This window comes from Pterocles gutturalis, unplaced genomic scaffold, assembly GCF_000699245.1.
Source record: "Pterocles gutturalis isolate BGI_N339 unplaced genomic scaffold, ASM69924v1 scaffold50863, whole genome shotgun sequence".
Taxonomy (NCBI): domain Eukaryota; kingdom Metazoa; phylum Chordata; class Aves; order Pterocliformes; family Pteroclidae; genus Pterocles; species Pterocles gutturalis.
The window spans coordinates 1-18,853 of record NW_010124929.1 but is presented as its reverse complement, the minus strand read 5'-3'; the positions used below and the strand labels follow the sequence as shown (position 1 = coordinate 18,853).

Below are 18,853 nucleotides of genomic sequence, written 5' to 3'. Positions count from 1 at the left end.
TAACATTCTGTGATTCTGTGATTCTAAACAGTCATCAGAAACAGAATTGACAGCAGTAACACGGCTGGTCAACAAGTATCAATTCTAAATACACAGCCCCCTGGAAAGCTTTAGTGAGTCCAAGAAGAGAACAAGAGAGTTAGTTCTGTGCTATATGAACAGGACCCCACAACGTACTCTGCGGCTCAAGCAGTACGATTGCTACTGCTTTGCTCCCTGGAGTGACTTGCCTGCAGATGTTCACGCAGCCAGGCCAGGATGCATCCAACACCCAAGTGTGTAACTGCTCTAGCAGCACTAACCCCTTCTCCCCTAATCCCTTCAAAACTCTTGCACTGTAGCTGATGTTTTGAGCAACACAGAGCGTCCCTCAAGTGTTCCTTCCATGGCTTACCCCTCCCAAAGTACCGCAGGACTTGCTGGGCAAACACAGCCAGTGATCCTGCTGCAGAAGGAGTATTTCACCAAATTTCATCTTTGCTCCAGGTAGCAAAGGTGACTTTGGAAAATAGTGTAGGAAGAAAACTCCTGAACACCGCGGAAAGTGAATTCTAAATTTTTAAGCAAGCTGAGAAGATAAAAGGTATTGCAGTTACAAAAAAAACAACCCTCAATTGATACTAATTTAAAGAGTCATAACTCCAGACTGTTTTCACTTGATATGTTAAGGAATATAGAAATTCTCTTAAAGAATTATATGCTAAGGAAAGTATTCAATGTTGGAACTGGGTAATTTAACAGATCTTTCATAACACACTGGAAAATTTAATTTTGAAATTCTTAGGCAAAACTTAATAAACTAGACTAGAACATCCTATCTAAACCCTGATTCATGAATTTTGAACAATGAAGTAGCCACACACATTCTTCTGTAGACTTTTCTAGTAATTGAAAAGTGCAAAAAAGCCCCTAAAAAAATTTCTGTGCTTAAAAAAATAAAAAGTTAATCTTCAAGTTAAAGCAAAATCTTGTTGCTTTAAAAATTAAATGTCACATTTTATTCCATTATGTTCTATTCCAATTTTACTCTGTTACTGTGCTGCTTTCATTCACAGTTCCCTTTCTGGAACCACACACAAAGAACTAAATGAGACTTCTTCGCACAGGAGCTTCAGTCATGTTCCTTCACCTAAGATAACATTAATTTCTGGGGCTTAGTCCACTGTGTTACAGACCTGCTCACCTCCCATCACAAAACACTTCATTCAAAAGCTCTGTGTACCTAGCAGCTGACACATCGCTGCCTCTCACCAGCATTCAACGCTTTATTAGTGGCCTTTAAGACAAGTAAATCCAGTTAGACTTCAATAAACAACAGTCCTAAGAAGGAGATGTCATTCTAGTCATGAAATCTGAGAAACTCACAGCCCACTTGCTCTTTACGTGTCTCTGCACACCTGCAGCGTTGAGACGGGCCGGAGCACACAATTAGTGCTAACTACCAGTTGCAGCAAATAGGAAAGGTCAACGTAAAACCAGCTTCTAGATCCCTACACCAATGGACAATATCTCTTGCCAGGAACTGGAATACAGCTTTTTGGGTTATAATTAGAGAGAGTAAGGCAGGGGTAATCTGTGGGACCCTCTAAGCAGAAAATCCCTTCCATCGCTGCATGTCAATGCAGGGGTCTCGGCTAGACAAACCAAGGGTTCCCCCAGAACTCTGTCTGAAAGAAAACAAGTGATCATGTATTTTGTGCAAGTCATCAAGTGACAAGTATTAGCAACTACAACAGCCTAACATAAGCCTTTTGCCTCCAGAAGCCACCGATAATCAGCTAAAAAGTTTCAGTCCTTTGCTACCAAGTAAGGTGGAGACTGGAATTTACAACGAAATGTTCCTCCCTATTGTGCAAGCAGGTTTTGGACTGCACCCTTCCCGAAAGGGAAGATGCAGGACAAGATCTGAACCACTGCAGAGCAGATCAAAGAGTCAAAGATGATGTCACTCATTTCCTCATCACTGGATATGGAGAGAACAAGCCCAGAACTATCTTGTTCCAACAAGATGCCAGCACACAGTAAATGGTTTAGCTCAGCCCTGAACGCTTCTCATTTTGGTAGGAGCTATCAATGCCCAACTATGTTTTGCATTTGTTGAAAAGAAAAATTACATTGAAATCAGAGATCAAAAGCACAGTGTCACAACCTGTTTGGAAAAAAGATGCCTGAAACTATGGAACGCCTGCGTGGAATTTTGCTTCTGTACACAGATGCAGAAGCCAGTTAAACAGACCCTTTGGCTTCAAGAGAGACGCAGATCGCTATGCAGCTAGGAATGACCTGTGCTCACAAAAGCATTGGAGCAGAAGCTCTTGGGAGACGCCTGCTGCCCACAGAGAGAATTTTTTCTGTTTGTAAACTACATTTAATTGCAGCCAGAATGTGCTTCAGAAAAACCAGAATGAAGCAGAGTCATTTCTACATTACTAACAACTTGGTTAATGATGAATTGACTGGTCTTATCAGTAATCCTGTTTTTTAATACCAGCTTTAAGCAGATCTTATCTTGCTTTTTAGAATTAATTTAGACTGCGACTAACCCAAAGATGATGTTAACAACAGTCCTGGATGCCAGTGTGCACTACCTCCTCTCGGACACACTCTAAGGCTGCATGCACCCTGGCTCAGTGCTCAGACTACACAGATTACTGTATCAACAGATGAACGTTTAGCCCTTGAGGAGCCTTCTAATTCCCCAATCTAACAAAAAAACCCCCAAACACTTCTGACCTAGGGAACTATAGAGCACTACAAAATACCAGTTCAGTGAAAGATTTCACTTTGGAGAACCGAAACAATCATGACTGTTTTGTTATGGGCTTACATTACCACAACATAAGCCCAGTAACCTGTCAGGGTTTAACAGTGGATACTTAAACAACAAAGACTATTTTAACATCCTTCTTCAGGTTATTTTTACTGAAGCCACAACCTCCAGGAATCTTTTAGATGTCAATTAGGCAGATAGATTTGTCTGAGTACTGCTGCCTTTAAGAGGCTTGGCACATGCACTGTATATTTAATTTTTAATTAACTCTCAATCCCGTAAATATTATTTTTTCATTCTACTCATCAACTTTATCTAACTCTATTCAGACAATTAAGCTGTAAGCCCGGAAACCTACAGAAAGGCTCATTAAGCATCTGCTGAACATGAAGGAAGACTTATAATTCTGAACCAAGTTTTATTCTCTCTCAATTTTTGACTTTTCAACATCCATTCAGTTAGCAGACAATTCATTTTGTGGAAGCAATAGCATACACATGTCCTGAAAATGTAAGAGACATCAAACTGCAGGCTGTGCAAGTGACCTAGGAAGATATTGTACCTGAACAGAATGAAACCAAGTGACTCAACAGCTGCCCGCCTCACATCATCATTCACATCACTCACCTACAAAAGGAAAAAAAGGACATTTAGAATATAGTTAAAACACTTGAGGACCCTGCAACATTTCAGGCCAGGCGTCAGGCACACAAGTTAATCAAGAAGACAGGATCATAGAGAAAGTAAGTTAACAATCGTGTTCAGCCTTAGCTGGAACAGCCTCGCCCTTGTTCACACACTGGGACTGCAGGTCTACCAGGGAGCAGGCAGACCTTGTCTTTCACAGCTTGTTTTTCCCCAGCCCATCATTACACAGACTATTCACTGCAAACCCACTACCAACTACTTTAGGATCATGTTTTATTTTTTAATAGGTTCCTTTTTTGTGATACCAGTTTGAATTTTGTCTCACTAAAAGTCTATTTTTCCTCATGTCAGAGACCCTGTTATTTCTATCACAGTATTAAGGAAAGCTTTCATCACTTTGCAATCTCCGATTTGGACCAGAACATTAACGCTGTAGCCACAAAGACTGTCAAAGTGATGTGTTTACTCTCTCCTCACAAATTTCTTGCTATGTGCTTGTACTTACAGCCACATGTAGTAGGCGTCTGATAGCCTTGTTGTTCCCTGAGCCACAGTATGCCATAGCGACAGTGTACATGCCAGAACGACGGAGAATTGGATCCTGGAAGAGAAAGCATCAATATTTAACATCCTTCCAAACAGGGACTCAGTAATTCTGACTTTAAATCTGTTCCGCTCTTGGGCCTGGAATGTGCAAACAGGTAGCCTCAGTGCTTCATTGTATATTAGGGATAATTAACAGGACAATCACCGAAGCAGGGTTGAAACTACCAGTTTCAGGGGGACAAAGTTGCTATGCAACAGGCTGCCAAAGAGAGTATCTGGTAGACGTGTCACTTGGCTTCTTCTTCACCATCTGCTATTGACCACAGCGAGCCTCATCTTTTTTAACCATTACACCCTGTTCTGCTCCTGTTGCTGCTCATAAGACTACGGGGACTGAGTATGAGCCTAAAGAAATACATGACTAAGCACTAAATACAACTGTTGTTGTATTTTTTATCAGAGTGAAGCAACCTGTGAAACTGCGTCACTTCAGACCTATGTAAGAACTTTCCTGGTTCGAAACAGCCAACCCACTGCAGCTGGAGATTTCACAAAAGGACCGGAAGGTCAGCAGTGTAACAAAAGGGCCAGGGCTTCAGTCACAACTAAACTTACCTTATCTCTGCAGAGGCTCTCAATGAGAGCATCTGCCTCCTCCATCCTCCCATACATGACCAGAGCAATTCCAACCGCAAGGCCTCGCAAAATCTTCTCATGCTGGGTTTCCTGTGCGTAGCCAACCATGTCTTCAATAGCCTGAGCATTTTTAGATCCCAACATAACCAATCCCAGTGCCAGCCCAGCTGCCTCACCTGCACAGGACAGAAAAGCAAAAAAATAAAGCAAATTCTGTTCCCAAAAGCAGTAAATATATCTAGAGAATCACACAAGATGTAGGCCAACAGATCACTTTTGGACACCACCATGCCCAGCAACCCAGTTATTCATGGCCAAAGGTGCTTGCAATGATAACCTACAGCCACAACTTAATGCTCTTCTCTACCAAGTTAAATTTTCTCTTCCTTAGGCCAAGAGCTGCTGAGATAATTTTCCTGTGAAGCCCTGCCAATGCAACAGTAGCTCCCACAAGCTTCTCCTGGCCTGTGTCTCAGCCAAAAAGGGCACATGGCTCTGGAGATCAACCACACTAAATAAAAAGCATGTGACAAAGGAAAGACTAGAGCAAAATAAGAGACTGTTTAAAAACCTAGCTTGTCGTATCGATACTTGGCATAGCACCACAGAACAGTTCCGACAGGACCTCTGAACATAACTTCCACATAACTGAAGAATTGTGCTGATCAGGAAAAGGTCACTAAATGACATGCAGCTAAGGCAACCTAGAAGCGCTATGCTGCTAACAGAAAACCCGAAAAAACAAACAAACCAGAAAAATCCAGATGCCTGATAAGGCCTCAGATGGTTATTTGCTTTGTAAGCAGAACATTTACCTGTGACTGCATCATCCTGGTATAGATTTGTTTTCAGCAAATCGTACACATCTTGACGTGCCGTCCCCATGGCAGCCAGACCCAAGCCCAGGCTGCCACCATGTCGGACAATCTAGAGAAGCACATGCAAGTTTAGTCATCATAGAACAGGGAACAACATGGCTTCAGCTGAAGTAGACATCTTTCTGTCAATATAAAGCTGCAAACTTTTAGCCCCAAACCACCCAAAATGATCTCCTGACCTGTTAAAAATAGCATTTTTACCTTCTCAGACAGTAAGTCTGATGAAAGAGGCAGAAGATAAAAGCAGCATTGCAAAAACCCATGAGTATCAGAAGTTTTCCACACAGCAAAAAAAACTTTCTAGTATCTTTAAGGTCTTCTTCCCCACTGAGCAATTTATGCAATAACACAAATCTGTGCCACGTGTAAAAACTGCTGCCTAGTAGTAGCTTTTAAATGGAAAGGTAAATCAGTTCCCACTTGCAGCAGTCTACGTGCCCTTTTGTTCTAACAAGGTGTACAGGAAAGGCAGTACATTTGCAATAAGACAAGTGAGATCCATTCACAGAATTTTTAAAGATGTAGTCTGATATTACCCAAAGAGAAGAAGAGAACACACTGGGAACACAGTGATCTCTTCCAAACTTAAAAAGAAAGACTTTTTGTAGGGCTCTACAAACATTAAGTGGTGAAGCAAACCCCTTCTTTTTGTATAAGATGCATTAAACCTACAGGGCAGCAGAAGCATTTCTAGGCTTATTCCTTTGACAGCTGCACTATAACCAATAACAGTGCCCAAATACTGCAGGTCCACTAGCAAAACAAAGTCGATACATAAGCAGTAAGAAAAATGAACCTAGATTCACTGTCAGATCCATAAGAATTTCCTAAAAATCTTACTTAAACCTAGAGCAATAGGTTACAACCGGAGTTTATATTTAAGGCCCAGAGGAGGTGTAGATATCACACCACTGTCACAGTCTCCGTTACCTCTAACCCCCACTTCTAAACCAACTAGCACCCTTCTGGATATTCCCAACAAAACAAAGGTTCATGACTGAACCCAGTACATACATCATTACTGGCATTCTTCAGCTGGTTCAGCAAATAGTCAATGATGTCCCCACCATGGTTGGCATGAATGAGACCTAAAGCATAGAGACCTCCGCCTTCCTGGTAGGCCGACCCTGGAGAGGTGTCCTTGGGTAGGTACGTTGCCATGAGCTGTAATGCTTCTTTCTCATGACCCTGTACGTACAGCATCCAGCAGCAAAGGGAGACAGTGGGAAGTGAAAGGTGAAAAAACAGTGGACACAAACATTTTGCAGTAATAGTTAAACAAGTCAGGAGAAAACATGTTATAGCCATCACTTTCTCAAGAAAGAATTAATCCCTTCTTAATTAATCCCAGTACATGAGTATGTGTCAATCACTGATCTGAACCAGGACAAATTTGGCCAGAAGCTACACCGATTTATTCACTAGAGCACTTTAATGGGAGATGAAGCACATAAAACAATTACAAAGACTTTTTGCTATTTAAAACCAGGTTTAAATACACCCTCCCGGGAATGAATTTGAAAAAAGTGACAACTACTTAGGTCACCATTCAAACTTACTGAAACTTACTTCGGTAAGTAAGGACTTCGGTACTGTCCCAAAACCAGGAAATTCACTTAAGAAATATACATCCTCAATTTTAATAGCTAGAAACCATCAACTGTGTTCACCTCACAAAGGAAGACAAGAACTAGGAAGACTCTCTCCTTGAGCTATGTTATCCAGCCACCCTTTTGATGATCAGCAAAACACACCATCAACTAGATCAGATATGAGATGGACTTGATAAAGTACCGCTTTTCTTTAGTGCAAAGACACAAACAATGTCACAGCTATGCCTTGCAACAGACTAGGTAAACCGGAGTGCAGGCATCGTTCAGAATCCCCGCTTGAATATTGAACAGAGGGGAATGAATGCAACGTCACCTTGTGTATAACACCCAAGCTGGCAGTAGCAGTAAACTTAGCCCAGTTAGTGGCCCTGGCCAGCCACTCCAAATTGTCTCTGGAAGACAAAAAAAGAAAGGTTTACACAAAGTTTTTCATACAGGCCATTCTTCACCCTGCAAGTAAGGTTTCACAGCACTGAAGACTGCTTTCAAGCCAGAGAGTAGCTCCAGAAGGCAAGAAGGCTAACTGCATTTCCACTCTGTCCCCCTCTCCCCTTCACCAGCCCCAAACTTTGGGTGGTAGTAGTCAAGCTCCTAGATACTGGCGATCTCTGTGAAAGATGCAGAACAATTGCTCAACATGTAGCCCATGAACTCTTTGGAAGAAACTGGAGCAGAGGTTCTGGAGCTTTCCTCAAGTCCCTAGTGGAAGGGAAATGTCAGGACTGACCTCAAGAGTCATTTATCAGTGGCAGTCTCTACCAAAAAAAAAAAATCACCATCTCAGAAATTCTACAACTAGTAAACAAGGAGAACAGAAATTACAGACCCCTACCCTCCAAACCACTGACATAGTCAGGATTCAAACAAAGCCAGTTTGTGAAGATAGAGAAAAGGAAACAATTCCAACTTCTTCCCTCTGCCTCTGTATTAGTTCTCAGATCTTTTGTTTATTCTTCTTGAAGCCTATCAGTGTTCTGCAGGCACCCTTTTGAAAGTATCAAGATAAGCAGGGCAACAACGTTGTTCAAACACCTCTAAATGCCATTGGAGTTCCCTCGCTATAGATTTACCTAAGGAACTGGTCACTGGTTGTACCACAATGCATAAAGGAGTTTGCTATAACCGTTGCTGTATGACACACGGAATTCCGTACTGCATCCTGAAAGAATAAAAACAATCAGTATCACTGGCCAGCAAAAGACATGCCCTAGGTCACTTAACATGCTTGCCAGTACACTAAAAAAATGGGTTTTAATAAGACACAATTTAAGCATCAACTTCCCTCTAATCAAAGATAATAGATTGTTAATACATTCTAATACATCCTCCACCCATCTTCCCACTGCAAAACAATCCTTTCTATGAGTTTCTGTCAGAGACACGATTCCTCCAATTGCAGCTTAACTGGAGAGTCCCCCTCCTGGTTCCCAGAACCAAACACTGCCGAGCATGTGCTGCTGTTTTCAAGCCATCCCTGGAACACCATGCAGGATCACTCCCAAGCACTTAATCAGCAGATGGAAAAGATTTTCCAAGACATGTGAAGTGTCTCCTGAAACAGATGAACCCACTGAGAAGCATGCCTACCACTTTTGCTGATAACATGCATCTCATTTCATCCATAAAAAACTTTTCCTATGGTTTCTAATAATCATTTTGTATAAGCGAGTCTAATTTACCTGTAAGTTTTCATTTGCCCACCCCTGAGTAATGCTTTCCAAAACAAAACTCAATTTACCAGCACTGCCTACATTATAATATCTGATCAGTTTTGTCTTCAGTGTGGAAATATTAGTCCCTGAGCACGTCAGGATTTCTTTAGCCAAGTCGAAGGTGTGTTCTCACATAACACCTCAACCAAGATATGAACATACTGCAACCTGCAGTTCTGGCTCACTCCCCCCCTCACCAACCAGCAGCGTTTGCACTGGATCAAGAAATGATGCTAGAAATGCAGATGCTAGAAATGATCAAGAAATGCAGCTAGAAGGTGAGTTGGTCCATCCTAATGACCAGTTGGTCCATCCTACTGACCAGATGGAAAACAAACCCACCAAAAAAAAAAAAAAAAGGGGGCAGAGAAATGGATTAGTTGCTATAACCAACCAAAAAAAAAAAAAAAATCAACATGCTAATAGTAGTCTGTCATTAAGTCATACTAGCTGTAAGTTGAAACACTCTGATTATACAGACTTCTTTGGGGGTGATCAGCTCTTCTTAAGCCTCATAGGTTCAAGTTTTAAATGTTAATTTATCATGACCAAAACACAGATTTGTACCCTAAAAACCCAGGGAGGCCACACTAAAACATAAGGTGATTCTGTAAAATAACAGCAACATGGTAAAAACAAACACAAGATGAATCAGATTAATTCAAGACAACCACATCTAACAAAGCCTCTTACCTTTGTGTTTTTGAGGATCATGAGGTCTGTATTGTTGTTTCGTATTAAAAACTGCAGATGTAACTCAATGGCCATTTCCCCACTTAGAATTTTAATCATTTTTGAGATCTGGTCCTTGGGCTCTGGGTTCTTCGCATATAAGCAAAAAGAAGGAAAAACATGAGCTCCCAACTATGGCTCTGTTAAAACACAGTTCATGAGAAGCCACTCTTGTATGTTCACATCACCATATTCCAAAATCTACCAGGTTTTAGGACTAAAAGGACATTGTTTCTGCCCTTGCTGCACAAGTTCAGACCTCGCAGATAATCAAGTCCCTTTGTGCACATCAGTGGAGGTGGGAGAAGAGGCTCTTTGAAAAGAAATGTATTCTTGCATTGAAAGCAAAAGGATATGAGTGACATCTGATATTCTGCAACCTGCTACGATTGGCCTTACACATACAATGAGTCTCCTGCAAGAGGTGACCACTTTCATAAATGGGAACCTGTATTTCCATGGAAGTTTTAATGGAGAGGACCGCAAAGCCACAACACTTTGCATGACCCTACTGACTCACAGCATCATTCTTGTGGGCTGAAGGCTTTATTTAGAACAAAGGCTAGTAGAACTAGGAATCTCTAATAAATTCATCCTCCAGAGTTCTTTGAGAAAGCCTCCTCCTTCCTCACCATGGAACAGTTTCCACAGATTAAGTTCCAACTGAAGTCCCTTCCGAGCAGGGTGAAAAGTACATCACAGCTCTTTGTACTGGCGTTATTAGCTGGTCAGAAACCAGGCAAGCATTAGTAATTCAGCCCTTAAACTAATCCCCTCAAGTATTTCTTTATAGTCAATATTCTGAATTGCAGAAGATTAAGCTCAAGAACATTTCTGACCACACAGATCATTTTTATGTACTTGTCCCTTAGCACAGTCAGCAGTGCCAATGCAGCAGAAACTAAACCAAGACACCTTTCCTGCACAAAAGCAATGTTTACAGGTTCCTTGATGGGGCAAGAAACTCCACACCTTTTGTTTTCCTTGCATAATATAATTTCAAGAAAACACTGCTGCCTGCCCTTGATTAAGTGATCTGCAAGAATCTCTCAAAGATTCCCAAGCCTAGTTTGTAAATATGAACCATGGGGAAAGAAAAGAAAAAAGAAAAAAAAAAAAAAGTCTTGGATTTTACTTTCCTCTCCAGTAGCATTTCCTTTTCTCAGCATTAGAAGTGCCAGAATTGCCTTAGCTATTCTACATGCTGAAATGCAATTGTATGTGTATGTTAGAAGGGAACTTGCTTTCTCCAATACTTGGAAAAAGAAAATAAAGATTCTAAGCAGCTGGCCCAGCAACACAGTCACCATGCTAGCCAGAGGCAACACCTTCTTCCCTCATGGAAAAGAAGCTATGTTATGTCAGCATAGCATCCCCTCCTGTCATTCCTGAAGAGGAGCATCAGTTCCATCCAGCCAGAATTACAGACAGATTTCAGACACAGAAGAAAAAGACAGCATCAAGCTAATTCATCAGCTAAGGTTCTCAGCAGCAGTCAAATTTCAGGCCCTTTCTTTCTGGAAAGAGTTTCAACAAAAAGCAAACACCTGAGCCAGATCCTTCTGTTCCTTTTTCAGGGCTCAGTAATTCTCACCAAAATCTACCCACTTCCCATTCTCCCCCAACTTTCAGTTTCCGAACTGCTGGACTTTCAGACTGTCAGATATTTGGTCCCCATAGATCATAGGTCTCCTCGTCTCCAAGCAAGACAGAAGTGGAATTCCATTCTTCATTAGCCAAACCAATTTAGCAACCCCAGAGTCTGGAAGACAACACCTAAGAAAAACCAAGCAAGGCAGATTTTGGAAATGGAACTTACAACTTCTGCAGACTTCCCCGCACACGTGCTTCCTGGTTTCTCTTCTGCTTCCATAGCATCACTGAAATAAAATTAAAATGAAAAATGCAACCCAGTTCATCACTCATAACTAGTCAAGCACTGTAATTATGGCTGAACACCGTCCTGAAAGAGTAGCCTGGGATTTGGAGATGATGACTGGAAACAGGACTTTGACAGGACAAGGGCTGACTATCTGGAGGTCACTGCTGAGAAGCAAACTCCTCCACAATTCATTTTTCAGGGACTTTGAAGACAAAGGCCCAGAAAACCCCACCTTCTTATTCCATCTTTAGAGACAACAAAAATAGAGATGCTCACAGGGAATGAACAGGCGGAGACAGGTGACAAAACAAGGTCAACAAAGGAGGCAGCAAGGACAGTTACATCCTCACCTGGAAACCTTGAGCTCATCGCTATTAGGATGGAGGCTAGAGTATTAAAATGGAAATGAAACATATTAAGCTGTTGTTAGCACCTGACTTAAATGAAGGGGAGTAACTTGATTGCTTGTGATGGGCATCCCATACACAGAACAGGAGGCTCCATCAGAGGACTGTAGCTGAACAATTACGCCTCGTCTCAAGCCAATCTCCCCACCTGTCTTTCTCCGATCCAGGGACGGTGCCAGTGTTGGTGGATCCAGGCACAGAGGCAATGGGAGTGCCAACCGTGCGGAGATTCTGGATCACAGAAGACAAGAACTGCTGGCTAGCGCTTTCGTACAGATCAAAGCAAATTTGGTAGGCCATGAGAAGGTTATCTTCCTTCACCAGTTTTTCCAATATGTCGCTCACAGCCTGTGGGTCATCCAGGAATATCAGGCACTGCATCAGAGGAAGGGAAGAACACAAGAAAAAAAAAAAAATCAGGAAAAGATATTATATACTTCAGAATAAAAAAGCAACACTACCTGAGGCCACACTCTACTTTCCCCATTCCCTCATTTGCTAGTTCCACAGAATGCCCCTTCAAAGAAAGACAAATTCTCTCTCTCTCATAGGAGATAATAGAAATCTTTGAAGAGTTTCATAGGTCAGTTTAAAAACAAGACCAAGTCTTACAAATTCAAGATATAACTTTCAAGTCTTCCTATTTCTGCAGCTTTATCTTGGGAAACTGACAATGCTGCCCTACTAAACACAGACATTTCAAAAGCACATTAAAGAAGCATGGGTCATTTTTTAGGGATGTCTCAGCTAAAATGGAACAGGCGTAACACTGAGTCACACGCACATGGCATACCAAGACCAGCAAAGGCCTGAGAACACCTGAGTAACTTAATAACTAGGTGTCTGCACACTTTCAGACAATAACTGACCAAAAAACAAAGCACTGTAAATGTTCTTTGGAGGAATGAATAAAATTCCAAGCTGTGAATGTACTATCTGATACTCCCTACACAGGCTTGACATATTCTGTCAGTTGTCTACATCCCTACACTGCCTTTGAATGTGTTTCTTTCTCTATAAATTCACCAAATGTGCAATATTTGCAACTCTTCTCAAGTTGATCTCACTTGGATAAATATTTGAAGCACACAACCAGGAAAAGATATTTCATTTAACTGAATAACAAACGGAGATCATGCAGATGTCAAGTCAAATACATCTAAAGAAGAGTAACTGTTGATTGATCTTTAAAGATCAGTCTGAGAAGTTTACCTGGCACACATTGATGAAGTCTGGTTTCTCCAGATTCATGTAGATTTTAACTAGAACTCTCAAGACTTTATTACGGAACTGTTTATTCTGCATCAAAGACATACAGAGCTTCAAGCTGTAGGCTAGCATCCCAGGAACATCGTTCTGAAATAAAATTCAGGGATATCAAGTTTGGGTTTGGAGTGACAAGCAGAAGAAATTAAAATAAAGCTAACTCCTTTCTGTTTTAAAAAGCAGAGCAAAAGACATGTACATATAAAACTTCAGTTTCCCATTTGCAGAAAAACTTATATACAGGTGTACTGCAGTTTAAAGACAAAATACTACAAAAATGTACAGGACCAATATTTATTTCAGTAGTTAAAACACGCAAAAGATTCATTTAAAAGTTCAATAGCTATTTCTCCTTCTTCACCCTTCTCAGTTGAATCATCCATTCTTGAATGCAGTGAAATTCACTGCACTAACATAAAATATCAGCAAAACAAATCATGCACCAAGAAAAGATCCCCAACACACCTATTTCTTGCTCGAGACTGAGAAACACATTTGGTTACTAGACTTCAGAAAGATAATTTGAAATGTGGGATTTACAATAGGCAATTAAGTTAGTAAATGCATAGGACAGCAAACAGAGCAGAGAAAGCAGGATGGATGCCTTATGGTTATCATTCCTGTACACAGAAATGGGAGACATCCAAAAATACGGGAAAGCTGTAAATCAAAAAGTGGTAAAATGTGAAGGACTTAAACCATGTGTCTGGCGTATGATTAAGATACTGCAGCACAAGAAGACAACATACAACCACTGAGCTGCTGCAAATGTCTACGGGCATGGTTCTCTTACTGCCATTACTACATAACACCATTTACCTTAAACCTGCACTGAAAGATGTTAAAGCCAGACTGTACAGCCTTGCAGTCAGGGCAGGCTAAAACTGCACACAGACACTTCCTGAAAATCCAAACATCTCACCCAAGTACTGGATTTTTTTGTTTGTTTTTCCTGGCATAAATAAATCACTTACCCAGCCCTGAGGATCCCCTCCCACAGTGAAGTGCAGCAGATGACAGGCACCACAAAATAAAAGAGCTGTTCCTACACTATGCCAGACCTAAGGCTGCCTAGCCCAGTATCATATCTCTGCTAGTAGCTGACAGGGAATACCTTAAAGGCACACAGCCAAGCTTCCTGGGAATACTCTCCCAGCAACTTGCACCTCAAGGATTTCTTAAAGGTAGTGAACATGTTAAACTGAACACCCCTGAGCTTCATCTTTTATTCTGTCCATACAAAACAGGGCAAATTTCACGGCAATATGGATCTTGCACTTCACTTTTGGATCCCTACTTGGAAGCGACTAGCTACATGCACCTCCTGTCTCTTGCACGTACCGATTCAAGGATGGTTTTCTCAAAGATGTCCAGCCTGCGTGTCTCTAGAGCAATGCCTATTGCCTGCTTGTACTTGTGGTCATCCAAGCACCGCTGGAACATTTTGTTCACTATCCCCTCCAGCCTTTCATCGACAGGTTTCTTCTCCCCTTCTGGCAGCTCTGCATTCTCCACACACTGCTTGGTATAGTGGTCGATACATTTTGCTGAAAAGATATTTGAACACAGAGGGGAAAAAAAGTAATGTTTGCAATTTTCTTACAGATGAAGCGACCATTATGGGCACACACATATTCCAACAGCAAACGCAGCATGGGGGAAACTACACAAAGGTGATGCACAAGAACTATTTGTGCAGTCATACACAGACAGTAGTGGAAGATACTTATACTCTCTCCTAACAAACTCTGATTTTAGTGCTGAAACCAAGTAGATATTCTTAAAATTGAACCAATAACATGATCTTTAAGTGGCATGATATTATAAGTAAATGAGCAAACAGCAGCGGAACACTTCGTAGCTCTACTGTAAGCACTAGCTGGGGAGACTGAAAGCCAGACGTGGTCCTTCATATCCTGTACAGGGTAAGCGATACCAGCAGAGGAAACTTTTAAAAGACGTTCAAATTACACATGCATTCAGCATCTGACTTGCTATCTTGTTAATGGTCGATTAAAAAAAATTATACTCCTCAGTTAGGTGCGCAGGTACACTTGCCAATTATTTCCAAAGTTATGCTGAAATTGATAAAAACATTATCACACAAAAGAGAGAAAGGAGAATAAACAACCAAAGCAATTTTCCTGTTAGGAACTCGCAACACAGTAAGGGTTAAAAATAGGAAAAAAATGCCAGAACCCTTAAGTCAGTCCCATTACAGAGTCCCAAAGCAGGAGAAAGCACAAATTAACTGGGGAAAATTCGTTGCAGCATCAGTTTAAATTAATACAAGAAGAGGAAAAGGAAGAAAAGCAACTGAATAAAGTAAAATCTCAAAGTACAGTAGTTTTGACAACATAAGAGCTTTTCTTTTGCAGCAACAGTTGTTTACCAATGATCGTCTCCACATATTCCGAGTTGTCGTTGACATTGAAGAGGTCACCTGCTCCCAGGGCATAATTCAGCGATTCCTCAAAAGCTCCCAGGTGGTAAAAAACTTTAGACGCAACTAGAGCAGCAAACTGCCGGCTCCGAAAGCCCTCATCTTCATAGAGAACTTCACTGCAAAGAAGAGAGAGAAGAGCATCAGCTCTGTGTGCTCAGTCTTCTTTAAGACCACATGAGAGCTTGATCAAAATCACATATTTGGGACAACAGCTCCAACTCCACATCCACTTATATTAGTGCTTTCCAGAAAATATGGAGCTAGATACTGTACTAGCCAGTATCAAGCAACCAGAACTACATCCACCTCACATCTCATGTTCTTTTCAAGCAGCACACCCTGAAGTAGTGTCTTCTCTTACATTTTGTCCACTGACTCAGAGATTTCTGCCCAGAAGTCATTGACAACAGCATTCAACTTGTGGAGAGCAAACTCCTACCAAAAAAAAAAATAATTATATTACATAAAAAATGCATTTATTACCTTTCCCCAGCAAAATTTAAGTACCACTGAAGACCAATATCATAAACACTGACCCATTTTAACAGCAAATTCTACTTTAAAAGATCTTTGCAAGCGTTCACTAATCTTTGTAAATCCTTTACAAATCAAGGGCTGTTCATTTAACAGGTAAGACAACCCTGATGTTCCTTCCCATGGCCTCTCTGTGACGAATGACTGGCTAAAATGACCCATAGGTGAAACTCCTTAAACTACAAAGTTTTTAAACTCTCTGTGTTATACAGCACACAGAATTGGACTGTGGCCTATGCAGCCAACTCTATTTATGTTCACACAGTACTTTAGCAGATAAAGAATACCTGGACTAGAATCAGCCCACTTGTAACGAGTCCAGAGCAAAAGCAGGATCTACCACCACTTATGTCTGTTTCCAAACAAAACATTTAGGGGATTAAACAACATTACAAGACACAGCTCCCCCTCCTGAAAGGGGTTACATTAACTGCTCAAGTAACTAGCAAGCATGATCAACACACCACCACTGCAAGTGTGTGGTGATGTCCTATGGACTCACACACTCTGTGGACTGTAAAGTCTCTGTTTCTGTTTTCTTCTCCTACTATTATTGTGATTTTTTTTTTCGAAGGGAAAACTGTATCTGTGATTTTGTTTTACATCACTTAAATTATGCTAAAAACTTGAGACGTTCTTCAGCTTTGAATTCTACGTAACCAAAATGCAGCCCCTGGAACACTTCTAAGTAACAAAGCCCCATGATCACCAGAGAGCTGGAAGCTTTGGTGAATAAAGATCTTCGCATGTGAAGCTCCAGTTTGATCCATGTTCAAAACAAGGGTTTGCCATCTGTTATTCAAGCCCTTCCTTTCAGCTTCCAGGCTAGATGATATTTGGGGCCCACCTGTTGCTGCCCAACCATTAATTAGTGAGATCCACTCATTTCTGATTTTAAGCTCTCAGCATAATGCATTTGCTGGTATTACTCCCAGACGTAAGAGTTTACCTTGAGCTGTGGCTCATCTTCATCCAGAAGAGAGATAATTCCAGCTGCAAAACAACATCATAGTCAGTTTTGGATTCTCTCAGTTTCAAAAGTGAACATGTTATTTAGATCAAAACCAACAGAACAGGAAAGAAGGCTGTCTCTGGAATGCTGCTTTAAACTCTTCAGTATCAAAACACAAAGATCAGATCTGCGTTTGTATTAAACATTATATAAAATAGTTCAGAATTTAGAACTGAAAAGGTACACTGTTTATAAAAAGATAATCCTTCTTAGAGGAAAACATATTTGACAGGAACTCACAGAATCCAGGATTTACTTCCAGCTCCAGCACTAGTTCGCTGACTACTTTCTAGCAAGTCACTTCCCACTTCCTCAACAGGCACAAAGAAGATCATGAACAAACATCCTAAGTTTTTTCATGCCAAGGAAACAGGTCTTATGGCTAAGAGAAGATGCCATATCTCACAGCCCTAGCAAGATTCCTGACGCTGTCCCAGAACACTTCTACGAACAACTACAGAAATATTGTTTAAGTGACATAACTGAAAGAGAGGTTCACAGTTATTTGGGAAGCTCGATCTGAAGAATGGTTATAGATGGTTTCATTGACAGGCTGCAAGGGCTGGAATAGGATCTGTCAAAGTCCAACACAATTCACTGCTTTTAATATTTATCTGTTGTATAGATTTAAATCTAAATAAAACACCAAACTGGAAAGGCCAGCAAGCCTATCAGAGGGCTGAACTGGGCTTTCAGAAGATCTTGACAAATCTAAAAGGAAAGTGTGCAGGTCAAAACTAAAATGTACAAATACAGAAAGGAATCTGAATAGTACAGTGGATTGAGATGAAACATGATCAGTAATATCACACAGCTGCAGTGGGAGACAGAGAACCCAAACTCCACACTGAGACGTGTGAGACACTCCTTGGCAGATATGAGGCAATCCTCCCTCTGCTTGGCACCGACACACCCGAGCCAGGCCGCCGTGTCCGGTGCTGGGCACCATGTCCTCAGAGTTACGAGCCAGTTGGGGTGTTCAGAATTGAGCAATAAGAACCAAGAGGTCTAGCAATCTGGACTTAAGCAGGTTGACTGGAGATCTGTAACTGGTTAGTCTGCAGAAATCTGGGAAGGGGACAGAGTTCACACATGTACAGGGCAGCTGCCAGCGGAAAGTGAATAATCTGACCTTTGTGTCAGATATGAACAGGAATAGTAAGACCAAGCTTCATTTAGAGCTTCAAAGTGTGAGTTTTGATGATAAGAGAAGTTTTCTGACAGCAAGACAGTTATTCACTTTGCCTAACGAGGTTGTAGAACCTTCAGTAGCAGAGATTGTTTTAAAACCAGGTTAGACACACGTCCATCAGCAACAACAACTGAAGGAGCACTGATGTGGCCCTTAGCTTTTTTTTAGCAGCCCACCCCACAGTGCTCCTTCCAGCTGTTTTCTGCAGTTCTACTCCAAATGTATGATTATTTTTTTAATAAGCTCCTGCATTTACCTGACCTATCAGGAGGAAGCAATCTCGCTCTTATTCAACGTACCATTTCTACCTCGTTAAAACCCCTTTGAAATTAATTCCTACTTCTCCTCAATTAGCATTAGACTTAAACACCAAGGGTTTGGAAGGAGAAAGCCGCTTGCAGCCTATCATCCTCTGCGCTGTGTCTCTCACAGAGCCACAACCAGTCATGTATTAAATTTCTGGCCTGAATAGTTTTGGAAATACTTCTCAAAGTTTCTTACAGTATGAAGTTCTCCATAGGTCCAGAAATAATGTTTAACATCTAATTCCTCACTTCATTAGCCCGGATCCTTCAGGCT

The 18,853-nt window shown here is 41.2% G+C and overlaps 1 protein-coding gene across 1 annotated transcript; it reads right to left on the bottom strand.

Annotated features, from left to right (window-relative positions):
• Positions 1-3,332: 3,332 nt before the first annotated feature.
• On the bottom strand, positions 3,333-17,063 carry LOC104457643 (26S proteasome non-ATPase regulatory subunit 1; the record flags this gene model as incomplete). Its single annotated transcript, XM_010078377.1, has 15 exons — positions 3,333-3,397; positions 3,924-4,019; positions 4,580-4,776; positions 5,416-5,527; positions 6,493-6,666; positions 7,405-7,483; positions 8,162-8,250; positions 9,497-9,625; positions 11,355-11,415; positions 11,973-12,199; positions 13,037-13,180; positions 14,432-14,637; positions 15,483-15,652; positions 15,898-15,971; positions 17,020-17,063. Coding segments are annotated over 15 exons (1,867 nt in total), but the record flags the coding sequence as incomplete, so codon positions are not given.
• Between the last annotated feature and the right edge of the window lie 1,790 nt (positions 17,064-18,853).